This window comes from Acinonyx jubatus, chromosome B1 (genome assembly GCF_027475565.1).
Source record: "Acinonyx jubatus isolate Ajub_Pintada_27869175 chromosome B1, VMU_Ajub_asm_v1.0, whole genome shotgun sequence".
Classification (NCBI taxonomy): domain Eukaryota; kingdom Metazoa; phylum Chordata; class Mammalia; order Carnivora; family Felidae; genus Acinonyx; species Acinonyx jubatus.
Window position 1 is genome coordinate 194,949,756 of NC_069382.1, and position 18,008 is coordinate 194,967,763.

The 18,008-nt window shown below is 49.5% G+C and overlaps 1 protein-coding gene across 7 annotated transcripts in view; it reads left to right on the forward strand.

The window, feature by feature from the left end:
• Positions 1-18,008, forward strand: part of SLC2A9 (solute carrier family 2 member 9) — a 269,728-nt gene that overhangs the window by 212,535 nt on the left and 39,185 nt on the right. For all 7 annotated transcript variants that reach the window (XR_008296422.1, XR_008296421.1, XM_053217574.1 and 4 more), the window contains one exon: positions 15,745-15,872. Coding sequence is in view for 5 of the 7 variants with exons in the window: in XM_053217574.1 (XP_053073549.1) it covers positions 15,745-15,872 (128 nt within the window). In the remaining 2 variants the exon portion in view is untranslated. The remainder of the gene's footprint in view (positions 1-15,744; positions 15,873-18,008) is intronic.

Below are 18,008 nucleotides of genomic sequence, written 5' to 3' on the forward strand. Positions count from 1 at the left end.
GCCCTGGGGTTCTCCCTCTGTGCACCCAACTTCTTTATTTAAATACAATATGGAGAAAATAGAAAATCAAGCTTGTTAGGATTATGCCTGAAAATGGCCCACGGGGGCTCTCTTTATGAGGAGAATAATACATGCTTTAGTGCATGGATTTTCTCTGTGTGGGCTCTTTACAGGATTTTTTTTTTTCTCTTTCACTTATTCTCAGTTGTGTCCCAAATGAGTTCATTCGACAAAAGATTTTGAACACATGCTAGGTGCCAGGTACTGCACTCCGTACTGAGGATGCAGGACTAGAGTCAGAGACGTTTTCTTTTCATCTAGAGTTCATACTCTAATTAAGAAGACAGACACTCAAACTGATAATTATAGATCAACCTGGGAAATGCAAATTTAGTGAGATTGACTGTCAAGTCTAGAAGGGAGGAATTGGAAAGATAAGGTGGATTAGGTAAGCGCATTCCTTAGCTTAAAAGTATTTACTGGGGAGCCTGGGCGGCTCAGTTTGTTAAGCATCCAAGCATTCCGGCTTAGGTCATGATCTCCTGGTTCATGAGTTCGAGCCCCGTGTCAGGCTCTGCAATGACAGTACAGAAGCTGCTTTGGATTCTGCTTCCCTCTCTCTCTGCCCTCCCCTGCTCTCTCTCTCTCTCAAACAAATAAATAAATATTTTTTTTAAAAAAAATATTTACCAAGCATTTCTTATATTGATCCAGGCACCGGGGAATGACACAGGGATGTGGTCTTTGTTCTTGGACCTTATGTCTCATGGGGATGGAGGAGAGGTCTTTTTCAGACCCCAAGCTGCCCCACCACCAATGCGTAGTTATAGAACCTTGGCCATTAAACGAATAAATACTTTAAAATTAGTGACAAATGCTAAGAAGGAATAAATAGAGTAAGGGGCTAGAGTCCTAGAAGGAATGGCAGCTTTACTGAGGGTGAATGGGAAGGTCCTCTGTGAGAAGCTAGCACTGGCGGCAAGACTCAGATGCTAAGAAGGAAGCAGCCCTCTGAGGATCTAGGATGTGCAAAGGTCCTGAGGCAGGAACTTGCTTGAATGGGTCAAGGAAAGCTGAAGTGTTGTTAGCAAGGGAAGGAGATGAAGTTAGAGGGATAGCAGAGGCCCGTGATGGAGGATCTCACCACTGCGCTAAGGAGCTGGGATTTTTTTTTCTTTTCTTTTTTCTTTTTTTGTTTCAGCATAGTTGACATACAGTATCATATTAGTTTCAGGTGTACAACATAATGATTCAACAATCCTGTCCTTTACTCAGTGCTCCTCAAGATACGTGTACTCTTAATCCCCTTCACCTGTTTCCCCACCCACCTGCCCTCTGGAAGCCACCAATTTGTTCTCTGTATTTTTTTAATTTTTGTTTTAACGTTTATTTTTGAGACAGAGAGAGACAGAGCATGATCGGGGGAGGGGCAGAGAGAGAGGGAGACACAGAATTGGAAGCAGGCTCCAGGCTCTGAGCCATCAGCCCAGAGCCCGACATGGGGCTCAAACTCACAGACCGTGAGATTGTGACCTGAGCTGAAGTCGGACGCTTAACCGACTGAGCCACCCAGGCGCCCCTGTTCTCTGTATTTTAAGGTCTGTCTTTTAGACATGTGAGACATGTCTCTTTTGTATTTTGTTTGTTCATTTTGTTTCTTAAATTCCACATAGAGTGAAATCATATGGTGTTTGTCTTTCTTTGACTTGTTTTGTGTAGCATTATGCTCTCTACCTCCATCCGTGTCATTGCAAATGGCAAGACTGCATTCTTTTTATGGCTGAGTAACATGCCAGCATTCAGATACACATACATACACACACATACACGCACACACACACCCCATATCTTCTTTATCCAGTCATCTGTCAGTGGACACTTGAGCTGCTTTCATATCTTGGCTGTTGTAATAATGCTGCAAAGCACAGAGGTGCATATATCTTTTTGAATTTGTGTCTTGTTTTCTTTTTGAGAAAGAGACAGAGCCAGTGGGGGAGAGGCAGAGAGAGAGCGGGGTGGGGGGGGTGGGGGGAGACACAGAATCCGAAGCAGGCTCCAGGCTCTGAGCTGTCAGCACAGAGCCTGATGTGGGACTTGAACCCACGAGCTGTGAGATCATGACCTGAGCCGAAGTTGGATGCTTAACCGACTGAGCCACCCAGGCGCCCCTAATTAGTGTCCTGTTTTCTTTGGGTAAATGCCCAGTAGTGCAGTTACCAGGTCATATGGTAGTTCTCGTTTTAATTTTTTGAGGATCCTCCATATTGTTTTCCACAGTGGCTGGACCAATTCACATCACCAGCAGTGCACAAGGGTTCCTTTTTCTCCACATCCTCACCAACACTTGTCATTTCTTGTCTTCTTGATATGAGTCAATCTGACAGGTGCAAGGTGGTCTCTCATTGTGGTTTTGATTTGCATTTCCTTGATGATGAATGATACTGAGCATCTTTTCATGTGTCTGTTGGCCATCTGTAGGTCTTTCTTAGAGAAATGTCTGTTCATGTCTTTTGCCCATTTTTAAATTAGATTGCTTTTTTTTGGTGTTGAATTGTGTAAGTCATTGCTATATTTTGGATATTAACTCCTTATCAGATATATCATTGCAAATATGTTCTCCCATTCAGTAAATTGCCTTTTGGTTTTGTTGATGGTTTCCTCCACTGTATAAAAGCAGTGTTTTGTTTTGTTTTGTTTTGTTGGTGTAGTCCCAATAGTTTAATTTTGCTTTTGTTTCCATTGCCAGAGGACACATAACTGGAAAAATGTTTCTACAGCCGATGTCAGAGAAATTACCGCCTGTGTTCTGCTCTAGGAGTTGCATGGTTTCAGGTCTCCCTTGTAGATCTTGGAAGCTTTGGTATGCTTGGAGTTTCCGTGGTGCACCTGCCAGCCTCAGAGAAGCTCCAGAAAAGGGAACCTCACTTCTCTGTGAGGTCTCAGCTGGGGTCAGACTCAGATTCAAGCGCTTTACTTCTCAAAGGAGTGAGCTCCCTGTCACTTGAGGGATACAAGGAAGCTTATTGACAGGATTTCATGGAAAGGAGCCGGGTTGACCTGGAGTCCAGCCCCAGCTGGAAAGGCATGGCCCAAGAAGGGACAACATGATTCCTCAAGAAGCAGGTTCTAAGCCAGTCCTGCCCCTGAAACACCGAGTTTTAGTTCTTCTTTGTCTGTTAGCTCCGTCACGTACTTGTTTCTAGATTCTCCCCTTCAATTGTTCACGTGATAGTTCACGCATGATCCCCCTTCGCTGCACACGCCCTCCCCAAGCACCTTGTCTGGGCCTCTTGACAGGGGCATCTCTCGGTGTGCAGGGCCCGTGGGCGCAGAGAAGAAGGTGCCAGCAGCCTGGCAGGCAGGGGACAGGTAGTGACAAGCAGTGAAGCTGAAAAGGTAAGAAGGAGTGTTTCGGGCAGACAGGGATGGGAGGAGGAGGAAGGAGGCTCCCCATGGAGGAGACCACCAGGGTCAGGCCAGCCTCGTGGACAGCTGCAGGCCCTCTCCTGCTTCTCCTCTGTCTCAGCGGCTTTGGCCTTTTCTCAAAAAGGCTGGCACTTGAGGTGGAGGGAGGAACCCAGGCTGTGGAAAAGGGCCAGCGGGAGTTGCAGTCTGGCTCGGCTCGCAGGCAGGTAGCCCTCAGGAGCCGGGCTGAGCAGAGCCAGGCTCCAGGAAATGTGGCTGGGGCCACTGGGTCCCTGGGAGCTTTTAGCTCAGCATGAGCGCCTGCCACGGCCTCAGGAGCTGAGTTGAGCTGAGTGCGGAGCTGAGGAAGGCACCTGGGAAAGAAAGATAAGCTCCCCGCACTGCTCAGAGAGACTCCCAAGAAAAGTCAGAAAAAGCTGCAGGGCCCAATGAGGTTGCACGCGCATAGTCTGTAAAGTTGGCCGCATGTCACGTGTTCCGTTGTCTGGGTCCCCTGTTTTCATCATCTGAATGTGGGCTTCCTTCTCTGCTCTCCCTTACTCAGCCTCAGAGCTGGCATGGCTGGAAGACCAGGCGTCAAATCCTGTCTGCTGTGTATCAGGTGAATGACTTGGACAGTCACCTCACCTTTCCATGTCTCGGTTTCCTCGTCTGTAAATTGGGAATAATGTTACCTACCTAGAAAGAGTCTTAGGCACATTAGAGTTACTCACCGTAACTGCATAGACAGTCACACTGTCCATGCTCAGCACAGGTGGCTGTGACGTCATTTAAGATGTTTGCCTTGCCTGACAATTTCATGGAAAGTCCAGTAGATCTGGGTTCGAATCCCACCTTCTGCCACTGCCTTACCAGCTGTGGGACCTTAGCTGAGAGTTTTTACCTTGGGCCTCGATTCTCGCATAAGTAGTCGGTTCAGATTATACCTGATGTCTGAGATGATTCTCAGTAGCACCCACGGACTCTGAAAATGTCTGGGTTTGAGAAACAAATCATGTGTTCTCCCCACCCGTCAGTAAAGTGGGCATGACAGCACGTCCTCGGGGACTTCTAGAAGGACGATCCAGGAAAAGGCAAAGGAGAACTCATGATAAGCCTGAAAATGCCCAGCCAGCCACCCCACCTGCCATAGCCCAGCCCACAGTCACATTCTAGAGGCATCAGTCCCAGCCCCATGTCCAAAAAGAAGCAGTTTAAATTCACAGCATGTAGCAAAAGTTGTTGGAAACCTTCTTCTCTTCCTCTCTTGATCTCAGCACCGCTAGCATACTGAGCTGCCCATAAAGACCACCTCCTGCCCATTAGACGCCCCCGAGTCCCTCACATTCAAAGCCCTGTGTTTCCCTGTCTCCTCTTCTCCTACCCAGTTGTCCCCCAGGTAGGCCAACTCAGTCTCAGATGTATGTACAACTTAGTATTTTCCCTCTCCCCCACCTACATAGTCAGCCTTTTTAAGCAATCAGGATATACTCTGGTTGAGATACCACTGGGGTGAGCAGTCAGCCCTGGGAGTTCCAGAGACCAGATTTTCTGTTTTTGAGGCAAGGACAAGGTGGCCACCCCAGATGCCCCAGGAGTCTCGATTACAAGTCAATAGGAGTTCAGAAAAGGGCAGGCCGGTGTGGGCCTCAGTCTCGGGCACAGCAGGGCTTCAAAAACCAGGGATGGGTTTCTCTAGGAAGAGACCTTCACACAAGGACTCAAGGAAAGCAGCTTATTTGGGGGGTGATCCCAGGAGGGAAGCAGACATGTAAAAGGTGGGGAAGAAAAGGGGGGTGAAGGAAGAGGCTTTACAGATCAAGTTATTTCCAAGGGTGAGCAGAGCGGAATCCAGCCAGAGAACTCCGGACAACTCAGGACATACGCACGTCAGAGTCACCCCAACCCCAAAGAAGTATTTACAGCGAGTCCCTGCAGTCAGTCCTGGGGAAGGAAGAGGTGTTAACTCTCCAGCCCTTGGGCTCGGCTCATGGAAAGGCACACAAAACCCCTGGCTGGTGATGCGGGCAGGCGGGGGAGGGGGGCCAGCACTGAGATGCAGAAAGCATCTGTTTGGGCATTCTAGGGTCTTGAGCCAGAAAACACCGTGCACCCGCAGGATTTTAGATCCGTGTAGTCCAGGCACCGTGGCTCCTTCAGGGCTGTAGACCCGGTACCCAGCACAGCCCTAGCTTACAGCAGGAACTCAGTAACTTGTGTCCACTGTAAGAATGAACAAACCAATCCATTCTGCAGCTGGGAAAACCAAGACCCAGGCTGAGGGTGTGCTGGTCTCCAGTTACAGGTGTCCCCAGGGTCCTGGACCTTATTCCAGGCTGCCTTATACCTGCAGCACCCCTTATCCAGGCCCCCATGCTTGTCTGTTTCGACACCCCCCTAGTGCCCACGCAAACGAGGAAGAACGGTAAGGCGTGCCCGAAAGAACGTACCACCAAGCCTTCTGACCCCTGTCTTCATTGGAACGTAGACTCCTGACCACACTGAGTAACAACAGACCATCAGGGTGTGGTTAACCTACCCTCCAGAACCCCTCAGCGTGGGCTTATCCTGATAGACTTTACTTGTGTTTTCTGACCTGCTCGTCAGCTGTCCTCACCTATTAGGATGTGGCAGCGCCTCATTTTTAATTAGAATTAGCAGAGTCAGTTTGGCGTTACATGGCCCATTTGCTCCCAAGACTCTTCAAAAACATCCTCTCCCCCAGAAACTCCCACGCGGATGTTCAAACCTGAGAATTTGACTTAAAAGTCCAGATTAAAGAAATTCTACTAGAATAAAGTCTTTGTCAAAGCATGCTAATTGGAAGTCAAGAGGGGACTCAATTTATGTTTCAGCGGAGCAGAGTGTTCGGGAATGAATTTAACGAAGTCGCATGATTGATCTCATGCAAATGCAAGATAGAATCACAGAGGGTGGCTGTTAATGAGACTGAGAGGCACCAAGGCCTTTATCACAAACATTTTCCCAATGTTTTCTCACTTTCTGAGCAGCTGTCTCCTAACCAGCATCCCTGTCTACCTGCACTCTCCCTCTGCAACCCCAGCTCCACTCTGCATCAGGGACCACTTTCCAGAACAGTCTGATCTGCCTGCCTCCTGCTAAAACCTCCTGCAGACACCTGGGGTCCACCTAGCTCTGTATAGTCCTGTGCCAGGGATGCCTCTGCAGTCTCCAAACAGGCACCCTCCAAACCACTCTTGTGCTCTGCACCCCACCGGTTCCTTGACCACATCATGAATTTCCACTCTCCCTTGAAAGACTTGCTTAATGGCCATTATTTCCTATTTATTCATCCACTCACCCATTCAACAAACATCTATTAAGGGATACAATTTGCTATGGGGAAAGCACCAGTGAGCAAAAGAAACACGCAGCCTACCCCTGAAGAGCATGATAAGCAAAAGCATAAAGAAGTCAAAAGATCACGAAGGATACCATCCATGGAAGGCACGAGTGGTGGCAAAGGGACCTCCTCCTTCTCTGTAACTAGACACACACTCGAGTCTCCTTCCCCCTCCTAGAGCAGCCTCCCTTTAATTTCTTTAGAAGACATGCTTCATGTGGGCGAGACCACAGCCTTGGTCAGGACCTTTGCTGGTTACCTGCCTGGGCAGGTAGTTAGGCTGGGAGGGAGGCAAGACAGGTGCCATTGCTTACATATCCCATGCTGAGGGCCAAGCCTGTGCTGAGTAAATTGCCCATATATCCTGGGTGCCCCGAAGTCCCTCCACTGCCGGGGGCATTTCCAGCAGTGGGCACAATCTGAGCATGGCAGGAGCTAGAAATTGCCACGAAGGACGTGCACACAGCAAACAGGTAGTTGGAAAGTCTGAGACAGGGAGTCTCACTTCCCGTCTCCGGCCTCAGTCTCCCCACGTGGAAGGTGGAAGGCAGGGATGGGGCTGGACAGTGGAAGCCTGACTTTGCAGCATCTCTGGATACAAAAGGAATGGCTTTTGCTCCTTTAGTTCAGAGCAATGACTCCTGATGACTTGTAATTCTTCTTTTTTTTTTTTTCAAAAATTTTCTTAATGTTTATTTATTTTTGAAGGAGAGACAGAGTGTGAGTGGGGGAGGGGCAGAGAGAGAGAGGGAGACGCAGGCTCCAAGCCGTCAGCACAGAGCCCGACGCGGGGCTCGAACTCACAGACCGCAAGGTCATGACCTGAGCCAAAGTCAGACACTCAACCGACTGAACCACCCAGGCGCCCCTACTTGTAATTCTTCTTTATCCAAGACCAACAATGTCTGATGCTGTCTTCCTTCTAAGGGATCCCTTCTAAGGGATCTTAGTGATGCCTCCATCCTGCAGAGGGCAGACTTTTCAAGAACCTGGCACGTAGGAAGTTCTTGATCCATTAATTCCCGCCATTGCTGTAATTGCCCAGGAGAGATGGGGGCCAGGAGAAAGTTAATCTTGTGGTCGGTCTGGCTATTTTGTCTCAGTGGATTCCCAGATGCTAGAAGCCCTGGGAGAAGCTGAGGCTGCCCCTTGCTCACCACTGATGTCCGAGCACCGTGTCTGGCACGTGACCGATACTCAACTAGCATTTAAGTGATAGCGTCGTGGGAAGAAGGATATCTGCACCAGTTGTTACGGGGAAGCCTTTGCAACGTGTTGCACACAGTGCTGAAGCACTCTCATTTGACCCCCAAAACAATGCTAAGACGTAGGAACTGTCCTCATTTTATAGATGAGAAAATTGAGAGCCATCAATACGACTTGTCTGTGGTCACACAGGCTGTAAGTGAAGCTGTTTTTCTGACTCCAAAGCCAGTGCCCCTGGCCACCAGGGTGGCTGCCTCATCAAGGTGGTAAAGGACCGTGTGCCAAGCACATGCCACAGGTGGCTTTACTGAGATTCTGAAGAGCTCATCAAGCGCCCAGATTACAGGTGGGGACACCGAGGCTTGCAGTAGGACCAAAGCCTTATTGGCCGTGGAGCCAGAAGTGCCCACTGAGAGTCAGGATGGGATGAGCCTCTGCCGGGGATTCCTGGGCTGCACCTGCCACATGGCCCGTCCTTCCCTACCTGGGAAGCACATGCCTGAAGACGTGGACACCCCCTCTGAGGGGACAGACCTGCCTTCTCCCCGTTTGGTGGAACAGGCACCCTTCAAGGCGAGGGGCTTCCCGAGCAGACAGCCCCCCCTCGCGCTGTCCCCCTTCCTGCACCAAGTGCATGCTGGTGCCAGGTCCCTGCAAGCTGCAGGTGTGCTGACGGCTGATGGCCTGATTTTTGTCACAAAACAAAGCTGTTTGGGAAATAGTGCCTTTGCCCTCTCTCCAGTGTCTCCTAGAGAATGGGCAGGGGGGAGGATCTTTTATCTGAATCAGAAGCTCTTGGTGACCGCTTGTGTGGCCTTCAGCAAGCCATTTTGCTGCTCTGTGCCTCGATTTCCTCATCTTTCAAATGGGTATTAGAATACCCCCCTCCTAACGTAGTTATGTGGACTCATCACATAGATTAGTAGATCCTAAAAATGCCCAGCACAGGACTTAGAATGTAAATGTTGGATGAAAATGGACAGATGAGCAGACAAAAAAGATAAAGTCTAACGAAATAAGCACAGCAAAATATCCGTGAAGAATTTTCAAAATTATATTAAGTTAAAAAAAATTTGTTCTTAAAGTTTGTTTATTTTGAGAGCGTCAGAGAGCACAAGCGGGGGAGGGGAAGAGAGAGGGGGTCACACAGGATCCGAAGCAGGCTCCGTGCTGACAGCAGAGGGCCTGATGCGGGGCTCAAACTCACGAACCGTGAGATCGTGACCTGAGCCGAAGTTGGATGCTTAGCTGACTGAGCCACCCAGGCGCCCCTTAAGTTAAAAAAACTTTAAAGGTATTTTTAAAACTCCTCCTTAAGGAGAAAATGTGTTTAAAGGATTAAGTGGCATGGGGCACACCTGTGGAGACTATTAAGGCGATTTAAAAGCCCTTATTATAGGGCTTTTCAAGTTGATGATAGTGGCTCCATTCAAAGAATGCAATAATATGAATTATAGAATAGTTTGGACAGTTGCCCTTTATTTCTTTTATACAAAAATGAAATAAAATTTGACATTTTACCCAGGTGCCTGTCAAGAGCTAGAAAATAGAAGGGGAGGGGGAAGGGACTAACGGCCACGTGGGGGGAAGCCACAAGCAGAAATGGTAGAGCAGTCTTCTGGAACACTGCAGGCACACATTGCTAAGCACGTTCCATTTGGTCCTCAAAACAACGCCAAGAGGTAGGGACGGTTGCTGTCTTCATTCCGAGATGTGTTTTCCACACGGTTTCCCGAGAGGCCCCAACGGGATTAAGTTCTGGTGGCCCACAGAGGTGACTTGCTGATAACACACCCTCTATACACTTCCTTCAGTTACCCACACCCTTACCGGCATTTTCTAGAAACAACTCACACACAAAACCCATGTCAGGGTCTGCTTCCGGCGAATCCAGAATAACATAGCCAAATAAAATAACAAGTAGGAGCCAAATAAGATAACAAGGAATGTCGGCCAAGAGACATAAACACAATTTGCGAAGTTTTTAAGCTGCACCATACTCCTAGGCAGTAGGTATGGGTCCTGTGATGCGAAGAGAACTCCGTGCGAGGCACGCTGGATACAGAGTGGAAACAGCAGCATGAATCCACTGTCATCTTTTATCCTTTTGAGCTGAGAGGTGCAGTCAAAAGAAGGCAGGATTTTGAGTCCGAAAATCCAACTTTGCATCCTCTTTTGTGGGTGCAATCAGGGGTGATTGGAGTGGCCCAGTCAGGTGGAGGCCGGCAGCAGGAGGAAGTGAAAGAATTCACCCAAAGCAGAACAAAGGACATAGAAGTTTCTCGAATACAGTCGCTGCAAGGGGGGCAGCGAGCAGGACAGCAAAGGAGAAACTGTCTGGCATGAGGGGTGACGAGGGGCTATAGTATTGGAGGGAGTGAGGAGGTATGAGAACATATGGGATTTTCCTTTTTCGGTAACTGTGCCCGGTTACAAGTAGCCCGATGGTCAGTTGGGGCTTATGGCTGGTTCAGGGTGGGTCACTTAATGCACCTGTTTGCATTCAGCCCAGGGGGTCAGTGGGGGCCATTGCTTAAGCCTGTTACCTAAAAGCAGTCTCCACATCTTTCATTTACAAGTGGGACCAGTAACATTAGCCCTTCGTCTTCTAGAGCCTCAGTTTCCTAATCTGCAGTGATAATTCACAACTCATAGTTGGGTTGTGAAGGAAGATCCAGTGAGATATGGCATCTAAAATCTTTTTGTAAACAACAAGATCCACAAAGTAAGGGGCCCCGACCAGAGATTTTGGAAGAAGGCACCCCCTTGTCAAAATCCTGTGCCAGAAGGGATTGTTTCCAACTGCCCTTTAATTCTGAAGCACATTATTTTAAAATGAGTGCCAACCGCATACCTACCACAAGAAACACCAATACCTTAACTTTACAAAACGAGTTACCAAGGGATTTTAGGTAAATGTGGTCACGTACAGCCTTCTGACAGATCTTCCTCCCACAAATACCTAACAAAATGAGCTTTAAAAAAGTTGTTAAAAAAAAAAAAAACAGCCAAACAAACCTTAACTTTGATACGGAAAAAAAAAATATGGCCAGCAGCAAGCCAAGAAGGAAACATACCATAGGCTGTGAAAATTGGCAACCAGGGAAGGATATTCTAGCATAGGACATCCTGTCTCCACCCTTCCGAAACAGCACTGACCAGGGAAGGGGATTCAATACCCCCTAAGAACTCTCACTGACATCCCTGATTGGTGGGGGGACTAGAGTGAGGAGATGAGTCAGCAGTCCTGGGGAAGATACTCCCCAGTAGTCCTCCCCAAAAGACTTCTCATTTTCCAAGACTATTCTAATTGGAGGAGACCAGTTGAAGCCCACAAAAGCTGGGTGTACCCCTGACCTCCTGGAATGGATTCTGGGGCGTGTCACTTAAAATCTCAGAGGCCAGAGCAGAGCCCAGATGCTCCAAGTTTGCTCTGCTCCCCAGCCCTAATGTTGGCCTCCATTTATGGGAAAGTTACTAAAAGACAGTACTCACACCCCCAATTGTGATTTGAAAGAAAAGACTTCGTGGAAGAAGATCAGAAAAGGTGTTGATCAGGGTGGATGGCAATCTGGATGGAACAACTCATTCTACCATGGAAAGACAAAAGGCAGTGGCACAGGGAATGCACCAACATGGGACCAGAAGAAGGAAGAAAAGAGAAGAGATGAAGAAGAGAAAGAAGGGAGAGCTTGCCTGAAGCATGCAAAATCTGTTTAGACACAAGATAATAAAGTCATTCAGGAGACAACAGACATGGAAGAGGGAGAAAATTAATCCAACATACAGATAATCACTGTCTGTGGAGTAGAGAGTCCAACAGGTAGAACAGAAGAGGCTTTCAAATCTAAGATAGGAAGTAAGTGAAGAGTGGATCTGTAGTTGAGACAGAGTCACTGTGTTCTAAGAAAGACTATTATGGGAAGACCAACCCCAGACACATCACAGTTAGTAAACAGTTCAGTTAATAACTTGAAGCATAAGAAAGGATTTCTTCAGGAGAAAGCCAGTTGCCTAAAGGATAAGTATTGGACTAGCTCTAGGCTTCTCTATAGCAACATTCAATGTCCGTGCCAAGTACCAAAACACAAGTGGATATCATCTCTGGATGGAAGGTCTAGGCATGACTTTTGTTTCCTTTCATGCTTTTCTACATTGTATGCTTTCTTTAATTGTTAAAAATGGGTACATATTACTCATGATAATCAGAAAAATATAACAACACAATTTTCATTTTGAAAAACAACAGAAAAATAAAGGACCTCCCAGAAATCCCCTCTGTTTGCATATCACACCCCATTCTTTCTCGTTTTACTTTGGATTTAAAGAAACAGTGAGAGGCTCTCAGGAAACCAGGCTAACATTGCCTTCAGACAAAAGAGAAAAGTGAATTCCAGAAGTTGGTAGGGCACTCAGATAAAACCATGAATACTCTTAAGTTCCTTTCCCATATTTTAAAAATTGTAAACGTCTTTAGTCCTGCTTGCGTCACAATGGAGTCATTAAGACTCAAACTGGCAGTTACCCAGCCTTGAGTTCGAGTCCTACTGGTGGTATGATTTGAGGGAATCAGTTAACTTTCTTATGCCTCTGTTTCTTTATACATTAAGTGGGAAAAATAGTAGTAACAACTACCACATACTAGTGGCAATTCAATGAAATAACGTATGTCAAGTGCTTTTTACAATATGTGCCACTTACTGTCAGCCCCATCAGCAGCCGCAGCAGCACCATTGTCCTTTTTATAATCATCACCACCAGCATCTTCGTTTTGTCATCATCACTCTTGGCTAAGAGTCCTTGGGCATGTCACTCTCGTTTTCTGAACTTCAGCTAGCTCATGACAAAATGAAGGGAAATAATTCTTTCTATAATAAGAAGAAAAAGCTAACACTTACCATATTAATTATAGAAGCTAACACTTACTGAATGCCTCTCATGTGCCCTACTTAATACTAAGTGCTTACTAGTCATTTAATCCTCACAAATACCTCCATGGTAAGTTCCTACTGTCATCACTGTGCAGGTGAGAAGCCTTAATTCTAAAGAGATTCGGTAGAGCTGCATTTAAACCTGTCCTTACTGACACCAGAGGCCAAGCCCTAGCCTGCTGTGCTTTACCACCTGGTTGTTAGGTTCAAGGGGGATCGTGGAAATGAAAACCAATCAGCAAAACAGGCTGTACAGAATTCTTATTGTTTCTTGTATTTGCCCTCAGAGGTGGCCTGAAGGGAGGAGAGAGGAGACCCAATGTAGATGTGCTGTGAACCTCAGTGTCTTGCTCATTCCTTGTGGGTCCTGCAGACGTTTACTGAGTCCCTAGTATCCGTATCCTAAGTGCTGTGCCAGGAGCGAGGGCCACCACCAGCAAACAAGTCGTGGCCCAGCCCTGAAGAGACACAGAGACATGCGGGGAGGCAGGTGTATCAACATTCTCTGCTCCACCATAAGCTGATGTACCAGTATAAGGAATGTTAATGGAGCTACCCACAGGTGCTTCCAGACCACACCTAAGGAAGTCAGGGCAGGTGGCACACCAGCCTTCAGCCCTGTCCAGGCTTCACAGTAGCTGTGAACTGACCCCCGAGGGTGTGCCGCACGGCTCCCAGTGGTGGTAGCTGCGGAAACAACCGGGTGTGCGACAGACTCTCGACAAGGCAATATCATGCTTGCTAAGACCTAAAGGCTGGTTTTCGCACATTTCAATGCATCATGGTTGCTCTTGCACATTTTGATAGATACCTTTAAGATATGGAAAGTCTCCTTTCTTTGTAGTAAACAATATATCAGATCTTTTCAAAATCAAATTTTGAGTGTCTAATACAAGTACGTGAATATCGATCACATATCTACTCTCTGCCCAAGATGCCAGGCAGATGGGGACACTGTCTGCCCTGGAGGGCTCATAGTCTAATGGGGGATGAGGGGCTGGTCCATTCTGAGTCATCTTGATGTGCTGGAGGCCAAGGCTTGCTGGCAGAATAGAGGGGTTATAACAGTGAACACTCTGAAGGGACAGGCTTGAGTCGTCCTGTGACCCCTGTCACCTTGGGTTTCTTGGTTGAACTTGATCAGTATATGTTGTTTGTAACGCTCACAGTGAAAGCTTTGCCTCCATGGGGTGGAGTCTCTGAATTCTGCCCCTTCCTTCCATCCCCACTGGCACCATGCAAGCCCTCTAGGCAACCGTGGCCTCCTCCTGCCCTGGCCAGCAGCCTCCTGCAGCCACCACTCCACCCTCTGGTCCCCTCTCTAAACAGCTGTGGCCTCTACAAAATGCAGGCGGATCACATCAGCCCCTACTCAAAACCCCGCATTGTTTTTCTTCACTAGCAGACCCTCTTCTTGATCTACAAGAGGCTGCTTAATTGGTCCTGCTTCCCTTTCCCGCTTAATACCATTCCTCTCTCCCCTCGCTCAACAGAGTGGCCTCTGCTCTAGACCTTGACCCAATCCCTTTCACCCTCCCGTCCCTCTGCCTGGCAGTCTTCCCCAAATCTTAGCAAGCTGTGTCTCCTCCTTCAAGTCACATCTGACCCATCGCCTCCCAGAGAGCCCTCCTTGACCGCTACGAACACCGGCTCCCTCCAGTGCTGAGTGTGTTCCCTCCATGCTTAGCGCATGTTGTAATTACTTATTCATTCGTTCACTTCTTTTTCATAGACAAGTCATTTCTCCCCCCTTCCAGAAGAGGGAATGAATCCCAAGGGGGCAGGACATTGCTCCTGTCGTCCACCACTGTAGGACCAGCCCCAGCACGGTCAACAACCATGGAACCCTTAAGTGTCTTCCTAGAGTCTGGCATTCCCCTTCCACTACCCTTGTCTGTACGACGCCGGCATGTAGATCTGATTGGCACAGTGGGGATTGCATTTGGGGGGTGGTGCAAACAGGACCCCAGTGGCCATGCTGAGCCCCAGGTCCAGGGTCTGGGCACAGGGCCCAATCCTGGATCTCGCTGAGTTCAGGGAGAGTACGGTGCAGACCTTGGGGATTCTCAGCTACGTGTGGCACCCCGAGGACATTTGGAAATGGGTGCAAGCCCCTGTGGGGAGCTCCGGGCATCCAGGAGGTGAGGGGTGACAAACATCATGCAACTGCACATTATAGTCCTCAAGATAAACAACTGTCCTCCGTCAATGCCAGTGATGTTTCTGCTGAGTGACATCCCGCTGCCGGGGCGACTCTGGGACTGGGACCCACCACCCATCCAGTCACAGGGGAGATCAGGAAGACGAATGGCTTGCCGGTTGAGTGAGGGTTTCCACCCCGTCAGGCAAGGATCAGCGGGGGCAGTGCCGACCTGTGGAGGTCGAGTCCCAAGCCTCAGTTCTGGCCCTGCTACACTGGAGCTGGGTGACCTTGAGTAAGTCAAGTAAGCTCTCTGGGCTTCAGGTTTCTCTCCCAGGGAATATGGGAGCCAGGACCTGCCTGACACAATATGCCAGTGAATGTCACTTGCCTTGGAAATCAAGTTGGCATCTATTGTAGTCATCTTGTGGCGGGTTACAGCTTGATTCAGAAGGCGTTGGGAGAGCCAACAGGATCAGTCGCCTCTCACTGGGATGCGCCAGGTCAGAGAGGCGGTTCGTACACTTTGGGGAGTTAGGGGCTGACTGCAGCACGCATTCCCGAAGCTGTCCCTCGCCCAGGCAGGGCCGGCTCTCACGGAAAGGGTGCCGCCCTGCCATATGGAGATGGAGGCCGGCAGCACGACCTTGTCACCTTGTCACGGTGATTAATCGTGCGCCCTTGCTCTGCCACCACAGGGGGCATCCCGTTCATCCTGACCGGCGAGTTCTTCCAGCAGCCCCAGCGGCCGGCTGCTTTCATCATCGCGGGCACCGTCAACTGGCTCTCCAACTTCGCCGTGGGGCTCCTCTTCCCGTTCATCCAGGTATGAGCCCAGCGGTCTCTTGCCCATGGGATGCCCTCTGACTCGGCACCCTGAGGGCTGATCCACAGAGCAGAGGCCGGGTCTGTCACAACTGGGAAACTCATGCTCTTGGCCTAAGGACGGCAGAGATGCACCTTGGCTCAAACCCTTAATTCGCTTTCTCCTTCCTGCACCTTCCAGGAGCTGCCCAGGATGCCAAGGGCTGCCTCAGAGGGAGTGGGCTTCCCGTCGCTGAGGGTCTGCAGGGAAGCCTAGGGTAGAATCCCAGACCTGCCTTTGTGCATGTGCTTGTCACGGTGCTAGACGAGGTCCGGGTAACAGTGACAGTGCACGCTGCAACGTGCCATGCGTCGGACATCCTCATTGGCATCATAACCAAGCTGACGGGATCACCGTCCCAAGGGTGACCGTGACGGACAGGGAAATGCTAACTCGGGAAATGGATACAAGTTCTTTCTGTGTAGGTCAACTCGCTCGTTTATTCAGCACGTATTTATTGAGTCCCTACTCTGTACCAGGCACTGTTTCAGGCAATGGGGATAGAGTGGGCACAAAAACCTGTGCTTGTTGGTCCTGGAGCCAGAAAGGGAAGCAGCAGAAACAGATGTGCTATTTTACACGTGACAGTGACACCTCGTATTTTAGAGGCGACACCTCAAGGGAGGTGACACCTGGGCAGAGACCTGAGTGAAGTGAAGCAGCCCAGGAATGGAGAGGTCCAGGCAGAGAAACAGCAAGTGCAAGGGTCCTGAGGCAGGGCCATGCTTGGCCTGTGTAAGGAACAGCAAAGAGGCCAGTGTAGCTGGAACAGAGTGAGTAACGATAATGGCAGAGGCAAGAAATGAGATCAGAGAGTTCTCTGGGGGCAGGAGCACAAAAGACGAAGACTTTACAGGTATTCTGCCCAGAGCCAGGGGCCCAGCTGCATGCCAAAGAGGGTCCAGCTCCTCTGCTCCAATGCCTCCAGGGCTCCCTGCTGCCCATGACAGAAGTGATACCATCAGTGAAGGTGAGAATCCATCAGATGTCCCTGAGGAAGACCCACCATCCATTCTCAGGGACCATTTCAACCCTCACCCCCTCCCCTGGGGTTAATACTTTGCTTATTAATTGACTAGCACCAAGCCCAGCACATCCCAGAGGCCCTGCTGTAAGCTCGACTGAGTCCCAGGTCAACAGGCCTGGCCACAGCACCGCATGATGGTTACACCTGCGTCCGTGGTTACAGGTCCCCTGCACACGGCTTCTTCTGTGCCCACTCCTACAGCCCTGAGCTGGGGTTTCCTGTCTTATCCACTTCACTGCCGAGAGCCTGAGGCTCAGGGAACAGACGCAGTCAGCCCGAGGTCCTGCGCAGTCACCACCCAACCTGGTCCCTCTGTCCCGGGCCTCTTACTTGTGGGCATTCTCTGCCTGCAATTCACTAGTCTGGGTGAGAGGCTGACCCGCCGTGTGACTTTTAAAGCATCGCCAACTGCATCTGAGGTACGGGCACCCTGCCTCTGAAGCGTGCATGACGTGGGGGACACCCTGGGCCCCACGCCCATTTCCTCCCATCCTCGGAGCGGCCAGAACATAACAAGTTGTCTTTTCAATGACTTCGAACCTGAAATGGCTTTTTCCTGTTTGGGTCAAAGCCAGCAGAGCCAGGGATCAGTAAAATGTTCATTATTGTGGGGAAAATTAACTTCAAACCACTTCTCTGTCGACACGGACCCCCTACCACCCCTGCAATGTAAGTGGAGAGCTCTAGAGGCTTCACCTGGCCCACCCCTAAGCTTTCTGTGCCTGGGAAGTAGGCCACTGTCTTCCGAGCAGTTTGGGGTTGGGGGACGGTGAAAGCCCCCCAACCCCAAACACGACCCCTCATTTTCCCACCGTGGTTCATGAGCGAACAGCACAGAGGCGCTTCTGGAACACCGGTGTTTGCTGAGCACTTGCTGGGTGCCAGGCCCCAGTCAACCCCTGTCAGTGCCGGGAGGTCGTGCCTTCGTGTCTCCCTCGTGCGGACCAGTGGACCAGAGCTCGGGGAGATGCGACCACTCCCCAAGGTCCTCCCCTGGGAAATGACAGAGCAGGACTTGAGCCCAGTCCCTCGTCCTCGCCTGTGAGACAAGGGGACGAAGGAGCCCTTGG